Here is a 14416-nt window from a genome sequence, read left to right as displayed (position 1 = left end):
TTTATGTTATTAGATTAACGTAGCACCGTAACAATCCTGTGCACTTCAAATTCTTCATGTAAAATAAAAGATATAGACTGTGTAGCAATCAACAATGATTTTTAAAAAGGTGATTTGTGTTTAAAGTTGTGTAAAAGTCAAGCTCACTTCGTGTTTCATTAAATACATGGTTCAGCAAACATATTGAACCAAAGTATCTGCTAACTACTTCTGCTATCTAACAAGATATCTGTTACAAGGTACGGGGTAATTCTACCATTCAGAAGGTGGTATAATGTAGTTGGGAGAAATTTTTAGTTTAACCTTGTAACTCATGTTGAGGTGGAGTCTGAATATGACATCATTAAAACTACCCATTTTGCAAAACCATATAAAGCCAAACTAAAATATTGCTTTCCATCTCCCAGTCTAATACATACAATCCTATCTATAAAGCTGAACTTGTATAAAAGTAATTTATAAAAACTGCAAAAATGGTTAGCACCCAAAAAATCTATCATCTGTGAAGCTCTAAATGATTGTCAGATAGCCACTTCAGAAGTCAGTGACTTCTTCCAATGGTAAAGCTAAACATTTGACTAGAAACTAAACCTACAGCTCTCCAAATACTAATTGGAATGCAAATGCATGTGTTTAAGACTTCTATAGCTTTCAAAGAAGATTTAAAGGCATTAAATTATGTACTGATGTTTCTTCTTCCAAACACGGACACTTCCACGTTCATTGGCTTATTTTTTCTGGTTTTACTGAGCAATGAAGAGAAACTTGTCTTTAAGGTCTAATCTTCAGCTACAGAAATTTGGGAATTCCGTGGAATTCTTCCTGCAGCAACCAGAGGAGGAAGTTTTCCAAACTAACATGCATGAACTAGACTGCTGCTTCTCAATGTGGAGCTGTGGTCTTTACAGAATGCCCAAAGAATGTCTTGGTCTCATGCAGTTCTTTGGATCATTCTGCACATAATGCAGAATTGTATTTGAAGAATTGAAACAGAACCCTGAGAAAAGCAAATCCATTGGAAAAATAGATATTGTTTAATAATACCAGTTTGAGACTTCAATTCTTCCCTTGGAAAAAAAATGACAAACAGGTGTAGTCATTTTTTTTCTGATGTGAATTATTTGAATTTATCACAATTGCAAACATAAATATAGTTTGGGATTTTAAGGGCATATCTAGGGTTGATTACAATTGGAAATATTTTGTTTGACAATTCTACCCACCCCCCAGCAATTCAGCGCTCCTCAAGTCACCATAAGATTACTTGTGAGCTTTGAGTTCGAAAACATCCTGACATGGAGTGATGTTCTTCCAGTAAGTGCTGCTGCAGACTTGCGCTCTATGGTAGTACGGGTGCCGAGTGAGTCAGGTTCAGCTCTCTTCAGCCCTGTGTGCAATTCTCATCATTCCCGTGTATCCAGAAGCAAATCTGGGCATATTTGAGAGGAGTAATTCTTACTGCTACATTGTAATCCTGCTGTTCACCATTGACATCCACCCACTGATGGCCAGAGTAAACAGCGATGATCTTGCGTTTCCACTTCTTTTTGTTTGGCTCCTTAAGACGGAGATAGACACCAGATCCAGTGGAGCCAGGTTCAGCATCACAGTACTGATAAAAGAGATCATTGGACTCATCAGAAATGCTACAAAATCTATAGACCAGCTGCCCAGATCGATCATTGTCAAAACCTGAGAAGTGGATCATGCTCCCAGGCATCATTTTGATTGTTGGGCTTATTCCCAGCTCCATGTATTTCCTTTTGTGGGGACGCTTGAGCTCAAGAACAGCATAATCATAATCTAGGGCAATATCCCCAGACACACCCTTAAACCAGCCTTTTGGGATGTGGGTACTCTTCACCCTCGTCCACTGGAAGGAGGGCATGCCATCTGAGGTCCCCTGCTTCCTCCCAGATCTCCTCTGCTTTCTCCCACCACCTTTGGATTGTCGCCTTAGTTCTGGGGCAACTTCAGGATCCTCTTGGGCCGCAGAAACTTCTCTCCTGTTTCTTTTAGCACCTTTGCGTTTCCTGCCCTCGCCTCTGGATTTCGTCTTCATCAGGCCCACCCTCAGTCTTTTGCTGCCCTTAACATAGTCCTTGCCGTTGTGCAGACAGTGGGCAGCTGTTAGCACATGCTTGGGGGAAATGAGAATGCCACTACAGCCAGTGGAGATCTTCACAGCTGTGTTGAACGGAAAGTTGGTCATAAACCGCTTGTCATAGATGCTGAACCTACTGTCCGTTCCGTATATCTGCCTCTTCTTTCTCGAAGACCTTTGTGTGGTTGTGTTTCCAGCTGGGTCAAGCACTAGACCGAGGACATTCACTTCAGTCAGGGTCCGTGTGCCATTTTCAAAAATGGTTTCATAGGAGAAGAGGTCCTTCAACTCCGACAAGCTCGGCACCGGCAATTTTCTTTGACATTCAATTCCACATACGCTGTTCAGCTCTAATTTGGTTTTTGCTTCAAATTTGGGGCTGTCAAGGGAGAAAGTTCTTTCACTCACAATCTGGGGAATCTTCTTTAAGTGCCAAGTAAAATCTTGCTCGGTTTCTGTTCCATCAGTGAGACTCAATACAGGTATGAAAAACATGAATACCAGTAACATGTGCTCCATTTTATCTATTTTTTTTCTAAAACAAGAAAGAGAGATTTGAAAATACGCTTTGGAAATACACAGTTATCTTACTATCTTCAAAGTATAATCATGCAATATTAGCACTGACATCACGGGAACAGAATTTAACACTCTGCTCAAAATAGAAATGCCTCAGACATTCCCTGTATTGCCTCTGATGCTTCCAACAGTCTCTAGCAAGATGTATGCAAACGCGTCAGCCAGCATCCATGCTGAGCTACCTACTGGAAGGTGGAAACGGCTGAATTTTACCTAGTTTTCCCTCAGTGGGACAGCAGTCTGAGTCATCCCACGCTGTACAGCACCCTGTTTTTATTTATTCCATAGGAATGCAATTATGCTTTACGCTCATGCTGCTTTTCTCTATAGCTACTGGCTGTAGGTAGAACATGGTTGAAAACCACCAATGTATTCAAAAATTGCATTCAAAAGTTGGTAATCAGGCAGGGATGGACAGACAGACTATGCTCATGAGACTTAGGAACCCTTAGGAAACCAGACCAATTGTGCTCTTTCGTGTAATGGCCAAAAAAGCAGCAGCTTTAAGTGACCTAAAAGTCACCAACGGTTCTGCATTACACACCCAGCTAAGACCTGTGAACCTGCCTGCCATGGAAAATGGCGCTTTGTTAATAGCTCTCCCAAGGAACTAACTTAGAAACATCTCTTTTGCCCTTTTAAAGTTTATGTTGTCTGGATGTGACAGATGGAGCAATTTGGGCACCTAAACAAGCTGGAAAGTTCCATTTTAAATGCTTTCAGCTTCTGCTGCTCTGAAAGGCATGAGTCTCCTGCAGATCCTGTGTTGTATCTCCCTGTGTGCTGTGGCCACCGAAACCTCATTCATTTTCTACGTGTGGGTGTCTCAATCTCTCTCAGAATGTCAAAAAATTGTAAAATCTATGGTTGGAGGGGAGACGTGAGTGGGGAAAGTAGAAGGTTGCTGGTCTAGAAGAGTCTCCTAGTCATATACACGCAGGAAAGCCCAGCCAAGTAGGAGGGACAAATCTGCTGACTCATCACACGCCTTTTTCCTGCAGGATCCCGCAAAGGCTGCAGGAACCGTGCTGTCTGTGTCTTATGATCACATGTGGAAAGCCCCACCTAGATGGGGTGATGCACCACAAAAAAAAGCTAATACTTTAAGTGAGAAAGACAAAAAGCAGTATTACTCCCATCTGTAGTTGGGAAACACGCAGAAAGAATGCAAAATTGTTAGAAGCCTGTGGCAGAGCCAGAAACTGAACCCAGAAGTCTTGATTCTGAGCTCAAAGCATTACTGAAAAGACCATATTTCTCCTCTGGCAGCAGTGGTATCCATGGCATTAACCAACTACTGGCTGCTGCCATGGGGAAAGCTGTATTCTGTTCTCATATCCTTCATTCCAATTACATGGAAACCTCAGCTGTGCAGAAAAAAAAACGGCCTATGATTAAACTTTCAAAGCCAAGCAATTCAAGGATATATATGTAGTTCAGCTCTCTGGTTTACGTAGTAATGGCAATGTAAACCAGTGCAAAGATAACTGCTTTCCTCTTCTCGGGCTGAGCTTAGAATAACTACTGTTATCCAGTGAAACAGCCTGGTTACGAGCTAGAGAAAGATCTAGCATGAAAAATGAGGAGTATGTATGCAACACGGAAAAAGAAGTGGTAACATCAGTTTAAAAGCTGTAAAATGGACAAATGACTCCTATAATTTTGAGGCACCTTCACCATATAGGCACAGTTCTTGTCTATAAGAGGTAATAATTACCCCTTTTTAGCTAAGCGCTACAGTTCAAATACAGCTTGTTGCTTCTGATGCCCAATTCAGAGGGTGGTTTTGTTTTTGCATAATTTTTGATGCTTTTCACCTTCACCAGCATGGGACACCAACTTTGACCCAGAGTTTACTTAGTCGGATATACATAAAACACATTTTACAATACAGTATAAAGATACCCAACCTGGATTTAAAGTAGCTAACTCAAGTTTTGGAGATGCATGGACTTTGTTAAGACATCTGGAGATTACAGTGACTCACAGGCCTAAGCTCTGGAGTGTATGTAGTCATACTAAAAGATATCTGAAGGTTTTGAAAGCAGAGCAGAGTGGTCCCAGGCACAAGATTCTGCAGATTCCAGTTGACCATACCAGCCTGTTACTGGTATAGCAGAAATGCACGTATTTAAACATTAACTTTTAGTTACCTTCAAACTGTTGCTCTGGTTATTGATCAATTAGTACTAAATTTGAAAAGGAATGATAATTTTATGTATCTATGGATCAATTATAAGGTGTCAAAATACAGAAATACTATGTTGAGAATATAAGAACAGCTTTCCTTGGCCTGACCAAAGGTCCATCTCGCCTAAAATCCTGTTTCTGACCCTGGCCAAATCTGGATGCATTGGGTAGAGCACAAGAATAGGGCAACCATGTATGTCTCTCCTCCCTCATAGCCTCTTATCTTATAACCAGTTGCACCTCATGGACTTTAAACCAGAGGCAGTTTCTGTAGCGTGAGGAAACCTCAGTGGATTTCTCTCCCATAGCTGCCCAGTCTTCCCTTGAACCCATATAAAATTTTGCATCCACAATGTTCAGCATCAAGGAGTTCCACAGCTGTACATGTTGCATGGGGAAGTATCTCCTCTTTTTTACATTCAGCCTGTCTCCAGCTAGCACGGTTTGATGACAAATAATGGAATATTAAATGGGGAAAGCTGGTTTTAAATTGCTTTGCCCTAATATCACTGTTGAACAGATACAAGGTATTAAGAAACACAGCTCTTCTGTCAGGCTCGAGAATGCCTTTTCTATGTTCTTTCCTGGAATACTCCTCCCTTTCTCAGATCTTCCTCAGGGTCTGGGTATTTGATATTTCTCTGTAGCTCAATTTTGTGAGCCCTAAGGAAAGTTCATTCACTAACTGCTAGTTCATACCGAAAGTCTTAGGGGTGCCTGCATTGATGTTATTCCACTGTGATGGCTGAAGTCCTCCTAGCTGGACCCATAACTCACTGTGCTTTATAGAGAGACTTTCTGCAAGCAAATGAGTGGAGTACTATGGCTCTCCTCCACCACTCTTTAAAAAGAAAAAAACCTGAAACACAGAACCCTCAATAGATGCATTGGAGCCTCCCATTTGAAATACTGTAATCAAATGCTCACTACTTACAAAAGCTGTCTTGGAAGCCAAGATTTTCATCATTTATAATGAACTACTTGTTGCTCCTAATGAACTAACTACACTTCAGTAGAACTGGAAGAAGTCCAAGCTGAGGAACTTGATAAAAATGGTAATTCTCATTACAGACCAGAGCAGTTGTCCTACTAGGCAGCATTGTCATTTACAGCCATGCACTCAAGCTCTGTTTACTAACACAATCTTTTCAATTTACGCAAGGCCAGCTTCAAGCACGGGCAACATCAGCAGTTTCCATGGCCCAGTACAGGTTGCCAGCCAGGGGGAAACACAGGGGTTCCTCTTGCCAGATGTTGGGGATAGAAATGTGTAGACAGCTGCAAAGGCACCCTTTGCAGGGTGACAGAAGGGAAGAGAGAATACAGCCTCCAGAGGAAGGAGGAAAGGCCCCGAGAAGGCTACAGGCTAAATGCAAGGAAAAACCCTCAACAGTTACTCACACTTTCTGCCACGTGGTTCTCCACTCTTCTTCCAAAACCCAGGCTGCTCTGCCCTCTCCTTGCCTTTTCCCATACAAGTCTGGGTTGGCTTAGAGTAATTAGAAGCCTTGAGTCAGCTCTGTATTTATGGTAGGATGAATTGCTTCAGAGAAGACAGAGAAGACTAGAAAGTGAGAGCCCCAGCTCCATGAAAATGTTGAAATTCTTCCTCCAGTTTCCAAATTCAGCTGATAATGGTAAGGACTCCCCGTGTGGTGGCATTCCAGCTGCCAGATGTATTCAATTAAAAATATTTTCAGTTCTTCTCACTTCTTGCTTCCAACATCAATTTTTTCTGAATTCCCAAGACAAAATCTACCCATGTCCTAACTTTTCAGGATACCCTTCAAATATTCGATCATTATAACCTATCATACTCCGACACAATGCATCTCAAATGGTCAGGGAAAGGCTTGTAGTCAAGCAGACCTAGAATATGTCAGGCTACCCCAGAGGGAATTTCCCTATCAGTGTAGCTCAGACAGAAGATAAGTTGTGTCCAGCTACCTGGCAGCATTTTATCTTGGTCTGTTCAGTGCAGCCTCTGCTCTGGGGTTTCCTTCTTTTTGCAGGAAAGTCAGCCCATTTCAAACTTACATACTTTTAAATTTTAAAGCTCACATACTTTTAAATGCAATTTTCAGACCATAAAATATTAGAGGCTGCTACAGTCACCAGCTCTTTTAACTGTTTTTGGCCTTGAAATGGCCTGAAAGTTGGAATTAATGGATCTACTCTGAGAAAGCAAAACAAAGGACAAATTTTGGAAATCTCACACTCCCTGGAAGAAAGCATTACCTCAGCCTTATCCGCCGCTGCCCCCTTCACCCCTCCGGGCGTGCTCACTCTGTGTTAGGCGCTCTGCTCTTACACAGAAAACCCCTCTGCGACTCCTGGCTCTTACAGAATTTAAGCCGCTTCAGTAGGCATAAGAAGAACTAATTTACACTGCAGGTGTGACAGCTCATTTCGGAAATCACGCACGCAGGGGGAAATAAAGAAAGGGGGATGCGAACGGCGACGGGAACGGGGGCTTCACCTCCGACGGGTCTTCCCTTCCCCTGCGCCGGCTGCCCCCGCCGTGGCCGCGGGGTGGCGCCCCCGGACAGCCGGCAGCGGCCCAGCCTTAACCCTCTGCCGGCGGCCCCCGGGTCCGGGTCCCGGGCTGGCCCTGCGGCAGCCCCCGCGCCCCCCAACCCTCCCCGCCGCCGAGCTCTTCTCCCCTCTCCTCCGGGCTGGGAGGAGGCGAGGAGTGAGGGGTGTCCCTGTCGCCGCTCCGCCGCTGAGCGGCTCCGGGCGTCGAGCCCTGCCAGCCGGGGCGGCCGCCGGGGCGGGAGCGGACGGGCACCGGCCGGGAACCAGCCGGAGGAACGGTGGGGGACGGGGGGCTTTTCTGGGATGGCCGCCTTTCCACCGCCCGCTCTGCTTCTGCCGGCCGCTCCTATGCCTTGGCTTGGTAAAGCCCAGGGTTTTCCTTGGAGAAGCCGAGGGTTTGGAGAGGAAGGCTTTAACTCTACAGCTCTTTAGCCATCCCCTGGTCCTGCTTTCCGCGGGAGGCTCTGCTTTTCCGCGCCTGGTCCAAAGGACTTCCCTTTCTCCAAAGCCTGCAAGTTTAAATACCTTGGCACGGCGGTTTTTGCCATTCCAAGATAAATCTGCTTCCAGCAGTGACGAATCTGGATGAAATTAGTGTCAGCTCCAGAACAGCGCGGGGATGGTAGCGCGAGTACTGAGAGGGTGAATCAGAGTTAAAGGAGAGGTTGTTTTGAAGGGTGAGGAGGCTCATTGCCCGCTCCCCGCAGAAGACACAGCACAGAGACAAACCCCTGGAAGCCCGATAAATAATGCCGCTTGCTTCTGTCCCGTTAGCCGTCTTGTGAAACTAGCTTCAAATAATAATACGAAAAAAGGACCGAAGAAACGTGTCACGTTTTGGTCCTCTGAAAAGTATATCCATCAGGCTAAAGAGGCAGGAGCTTTACACAAAACCCTTCAGCTGCCAAGCCCGACGTACTGACATCGCTCAGCCTCATCGTGTTTTAAAACGACCCGTGTAGGAAGAATGACATCGGGGAAAAAAAAAAAAAATCACCTTACGGACGTTCCCTAGGACTGCCCGGTCCCCGGCCCCAGGGCTGCCCCGGCCCCGGGCAGCCACCCTCAGCCCCCACCCCCAGCTCCCAGCCGGCCCGGCCAGCGCTGCCCCGGCCAGGTCGCTCGGCACAGGCTGTCCCCCGCGGGCGCCGGGAAGGGTCGCGTTCATACCTGGCACCCCGCAGGACGACGGAGGGGAAGGAGGCCACAGCCCCGGGGCGCAGGCTCCCCGCGCCGCCCGCCCGCCGCCCAGCGCCCGCGGCTACTGAGGACGGGGCGGGGGGAGCGGCCAGGTCTTCCCAGGCGGGGGAGGGGATGGAAAAAGGAAAAAAAAAAAAAAAAAAAGGAAAAAGGAGGCGAGAGGGAGGAGGCCGGGAGGGCGAGAGGGGGAGGGCCGAGGGGAGCGGAGCGGAGGCAGATCCCGGTATCTCCTCGGATGGGAAGGGAAGAAGGGGCTCAGCCTGCCGGGCGGGGAGGCGCATCGCCCCGGGAGAGGCTTCCTCTCGGCGCCGGGCGGGGAGCCGGGGTGACCCGCTCAGGGACGGGGCGGGAGAGGCTGCCCGGGCCGGGGGGGGGAGGCGGAGACAAGAGGGGAGGCGGAGGGACCCCGTCCCGGGGGGAAATGGCGGGGGGGCGCCGCACCGCCCGCTCTGCGCCACCTGCGCTGGGCCGGGGCTGTCGGGCACGACGGGGCCGGGCGGTGGCGGTGGCAGCGGCAGTGGGACGGGCCGCTCCGCCCTGACCCGCCGCGGGGCTGTTGGGGAAGGCGGGGAGCGGCTGCCGGCTCCACAGGAAGGTCCCCGGGCTGGCACGGGGCTTGCGGCTGCGGGGAGAAGCGTGACCCGGACCCGTGGCCTGCCCGCGCCCCCCGGCCCTCGCCCCTCAGGGACCCTCCCGGCCGCGCTCCTCAGGGACCCTCGGCTCCTCAGGGACCCTCCCGGCCGCGCTCCTCAGGGACCCTCCTGGCCTCGCTCCTCAGGGACCCTCCGCTCCTCAGGGACCCTCCTGGCCCCACTCCCCAGGGCCTCAGAAGCCAGGTGCGAAAGGCCTCCCTCCTTTTCTCATCACTTTTGACCCCTCTTTTTCTGCTTCCCCCTTCCCTTGGTGTCCCTTTCATCTCCCCTCTCAAGGCAGAAAGCTTTGGGTGGTGGTCCTCCATGGATCAGCCCCTTGTACTACAATCAGGTCCTCCCCAAAGCTCTCCACCGCAAGGTGAAAAGCTCGTTCACTAAGCACTTTTGGAAGTGCTTAGCCTAAGTAAGTTCATCTTACTTAGCCTAAGTGAGTTCATCTGCTGAAAACTCCCCTCACACTAGGTGAGGGCCCGCTTTTTTTGCCAAAACCAGCTGGAAATTTGTGGCATTGCTAGAGATCAGACTGAGATCTCCAGAGTACTGTTTCATTGTATTAATTGTAGGGATATCCTTCTTTTTAAAGACTTAACTTCTGAAATTTAGTGGTACCAATTATATAAATAGATTCCAAATAAGCCTTTGGCCAGGAACTGCACCCTGCAGTTTTCTTTCAAAGACTGGGGTTGATTTCTTCAAAATGTAAATTTTGTTTGCAGTTCTGGTTTTGTTGCTGTTGTGCATACGATTTAAAACCAATGTGTAATAATAATTATTCATGTGCCTGAGAAAATGAGCTGAAGAATTCCCCATTTAATTAACAAGGCAAGACAGAAATACGTGACAAGCAATTTCTTGAACATAAGAGTTTCCATACTGGGTGAGGCCAAGGGCTTTGCTGGACCTATGTCATGTCGCATTAGTAAAGAGCAAGCTCATGCAATAGTCCCCTCCAGCACTTTTTCTGCCACCATTATTTCAAACTCGGAGATTTTCTGAGGTAGATGTAGTTTCTATGACCTTAGTAATCTTCACTGGATTTCTTCCATTACTTGCCCATCTTCCCTTAAACCTACATAGATCTGTAGAACCTATGACCTGCTGTGGTGACAAGTTCCACAGGTCAGCCATGTGTTGTGCAAAAACCTGCCTCCTTTTGTGCATTTTCAACCAGCTACTGCTAGCTTCATTTGATGCTCACTAATTCTTTATCCTACACTTCGTAGCCCTTCTCCGGCCTTGAAGGATTCTAGCTAAGTTAGCTGTGCTTTACATGAAAGACATTCCTGTTTCCCATCCTACTGCTGACATGCAGGGACCAGAACAGCATCCAAAAGATGATGCAGGCAAACCCTTCCTGGCAGTGGCAAGTAGAAAACAAGAAGCAACAGCTACTAGCATTGGGCAGCTGTGTTGAGCAACAGCAACTGCAGCTTGGGAGGTTCAGACTGGGAAAAATTTCTTCGCCAAAAGGAACATGCAACACTGGAAAAAATTGCCCAGACATGTTGTGGAATTGCCATCCTTGGTCATTTCCAACATTTAGCTATGCAGAGCCACTGCTGACCTGGTCAAGTGTTGGCAGTAGTTCTGCTTCAAGTAGGAGCTTGGTGGGACTCGGTGACCTGCAGAGGTCCCTCTCAACCAATATTTCTGTGATGCTTTACCTATACAGAAGATGCGAGCAAAATATGGATTTCTGTGGCACGAGGAAGATAGTCTTTGTTTAGTTTTCTACTGATTTCTTAACACTTCCTGGTACTTTTTATTTTTTTTGGCAGCTGTTGAGCACCAGGCTGATGTTCCCATGGAGCCCTTTTCATAACTCCAGGACTCTCTCTCCTGAGAAGTAATGACCAGATCAGAACCTGCCTTTTCATACTTGAAGTAAGGACCATTTCCCCCCTTCTACATCAATTCACATTTATCTACATTGAAATCCATCTGCCATTTTATTGATCAGTCTCTCCCTTCCATAAACTTGTCTGCAGATCTTCAAGGTTGTGTCATCTTTATTAACCTAAATAACTTGATAGCCTCATTAAACTTTGTGACTTGACTACTGATCCCCTTTCCAGGTCATTTATGAATACGCTGAACAGTGCAGGGTCAGCAGATTGCTATTGGTAATCTATCAGTCCTACAAAAACTGATCCCTTAGTCCTATAGTTTGTTTCCTATCTTTCAGAAAATTTGGCTAGCAGAGGTTCATTTCTGTTTACTGCACTCCGGATGATGGGATCAATGTGTTTCTGCTGCATCGCTCTGCTCACTCCTGCTTTCAGAATCTGGGCTGCACCATTTATTTCATGCTTTCTTTTTTTACCTGAAAGATTACCTGTCTAATACTAATAGATTTGACTCCTGCTTTCACATTCCTCTTTCTTCTCAGTGACACTCACTGCAAGTTCTCAAACTTTGTAAAACATTGTAAAAAATTTTGTAGAAAAATTAGAATAAATTTACGAGCACAACTTATATTCATGTTTTTTAATTATTTTAAACCATTTTTCTTTAATCCTGTTTCATTACTAATATTTTATTTCTTGCAATAAAAGATGATGCATTTTCAATAATTCTTTATAAAAATTTAGAGGGCTTTTTTTTTTAAAAAAAATAAGTATCACATTAAAAATTTCCTCAAAATATAGTTTGCAAAAAACATGAGGAATACATATTTCAGAGTACTGTTTCTTTAGAAACACACTGTATAATATACATGGTGGGGCTGTAAAAATATAATTGTTGGAAGACTTCCAGCATGCTAATTTTATCCTTCAGAAGTAATTTTATCTCATTAGAAGATTAGTGAGCCCTTTCGGAATTTCTACATGTTCCAAAAATAAGTTTGACATTGTATACCAACTGAGAGATGTTCACTTGGAACTGAGCTTTGAAAGACTGACACCCAAAATAAATAAATAGTAATAAAAAGTGTCAGAGAAAAAAATAAAACCAAATCTGCATTAACATCAAGAATGTACTGACTTCTATCAAAATTCTTCCTGCATCTATAAAGACAATAGAGAGAAAACCCCCAAGTTTTTACCATCAGATTTGTACCCTGGATTTGAGTGAATTCACAGAACTGTAGTATTGTTATGTTAGGGTAGAAAAGGTACAAAATGTTTCCTAGTAAGATTCTCCTAGATCTTTTTTCAGGTAGAAATTTGAGATAGGAGCTGCACCTTTGCCTGTGGGCAACATATGCTGACCATGGATGTACCGGCTGGGCAGCTGCCCCTGGAATGTCATCTGGCCTTACAATGCTCTCATGTGGGTCTTGCACACATGCAAAAAATATTTGATAGTAGCAACAACGTGCCTTGTCTGCAGTCTCCGAATTGTATTCCATATAGTGCATTATGCCTTAGCAGGCAGATATACCTAGCCACAGAATATTCTTTCACATGTGATTTATAGGAAGAGAAAACAGGCAGGTACAACTCAGGAAAACCGAAACAAGTTTCATAGATTTCAAAAAGAATGCAAGTACCTATCACCAAATTAAAAGTTCAGTGCATAGTCCCTTGCCATACCCCGAGGTAGTCAGCTTTAATCTCTTCCCTTCTTCCCTTCAGTCTTTCTTCTGCTCATGTATACATGTACTTTATTGCAAAACTAGCGATTACTTGATGGTGCAGGTAACTCTCTTTTCTTCACACTTTAATTCTCAAGCTACCTCTGGGTGCTCTTCCAGCTCAGCTGATATCATATGTTTCATTTCCTTTCTACTTTTCTTGTCTCAGGAAGACTATTTTTTTATGAGCTTTAACACTTCTACAGTCCTCAAACAGTAAACTTCGGATAACTCATTGACTCATGATCAATGGAAGTGAGATAATTCCTACTGCTCTCAGAATAAAGGGATGTGAAACACAATGGATCTTTCTTACAGGATCAAGAATGGTCTCCATGGTAGTGTCTCTTCTGTGGCAGCTTGTTGCCACAGAAGCCCTTTTGTTTTGTGGACCAGTTGGGGTTGCTCATTGTGCTGTTCAGATGTTCCTATGACACAATGCTGACTGGTTAGACTAAAACACTGAATGAAACAGACCTCTGTTAGAGACCCTGGCTTTGAGGACTTGGAAAAGACACAAGAACTGCAATAAATTGCATCATTTTTAAGTGTGCACAGTGGGGACAAAGAGGATGACAACAGCATCGCTAGCTCAGGAGGATTCTGCATAGACCAATGGACTATTGCAGTACAGGCTGGTGAGGTAGTTATTTTAAATTGGATGTAGGTGTACGAGGGGAGTATAGTGCCAGAAATAAGGATATTAGCCATAAGTGCAGTGTCATCAACACAAGAACTTACAGATGATGAAGGAGCGGTGTGAAACTCAAGGCATCTAGTTGTGACCTGATTTTCACAATAGGAGTGTATGAACTAGATATATGGGTAAATAATAGACTTGGAAAAACCCCCACTGCTTTGTAGTAGTACAGACAGATAAACGTCCAATTTCGGAGTTAAAACCATGTCAAGCTGTGGTCAAATCAAGAGGATGCTTTCTTCCAAAAAAAAAATAAAAAAAAATTTGGATATATGTAAGCATATCACCCATAGGAGAGAGGCTTTCCTAATTCTGCAGAATCAAGGAAGTTAATAGCCCCACCACCACCCAGCTCCTGCCTTTCATCTTTTTTGTCTCCCCCTAGAACAGCAGTTGAAAATCAAGCTGGGCAGGCTCATTGTTCTGACATTCATGTGTTTAGTAGAAAAAGAGTTGATTGTTCACTCATCATTGCTAAAAGAGCAAAACCTGTAATTCTTACCTGATGTGTCTCCTCATGGAGATTATATATATATATATATATATATATATATATATATATATAGTGAACATTTTCTTTGAGGAAAATTTCCATAAAGAGAGGTATTTATTTCTGGAGATGTGTCAGATGGCAAATATTTTTATACACATGATGTGTTGGCAGGTTGCAGGCAGGTACTGTTGAGGAAAAAAAGAACCCACACCATTTTTGTGAGCATATTACTTTGAAGGAAACAGTTTCCTCCAACTGGCATTCCCATTGTGCTCACCGGCACCTTTACTGGAAAATCAGTGAACTGTAGGTGGTAATACAGCATACTATGATATGGATAAATGACATTTCGATGTGAGGAGAAAAGAAGTGCATGTCCAGAGAC

General features: G+C 44.9%; 1 protein-coding gene across 1 annotated transcript; it reads right to left on the bottom strand.

Annotated features, from left to right (window-relative positions):
• Nucleotides 1–1011: 1011 nt before the first annotated feature.
• On the bottom strand, nucleotides 1012–8687 carry PRSS35 (serine protease 35). The gene is made up of 2 exons (XM_037392461.1): nucleotides 8579–8687; nucleotides 1012–2639 (listed from the first exon to the last, which is right to left on the bottom strand). Exon 2 carries the CDS (start codon nucleotides 2621–2623, stop codon nucleotides 1382–1384), a length of 1242 nt encoding a protein of 413 aa, XP_037248358.1. The 5' UTR covers nucleotides 2624–2639; nucleotides 8579–8687; the 3' UTR covers nucleotides 1012–1381.
• Nucleotides 8688–14416: the final 5729 nt, after the last annotated feature.

The sequence above is a fragment of the Falco rusticolus genome, chromosome 6 (genome assembly GCF_015220075.1).
Source record: "Falco rusticolus isolate bFalRus1 chromosome 6, bFalRus1.pri, whole genome shotgun sequence".
Taxonomy (NCBI): Eukaryota; Metazoa; Chordata; class Aves; order Falconiformes; family Falconidae; genus Falco; species Falco rusticolus.
Note: the sequence above shows the minus strand (reverse complement) of the source record. Positions and strands in the feature narration are given on the sequence as shown.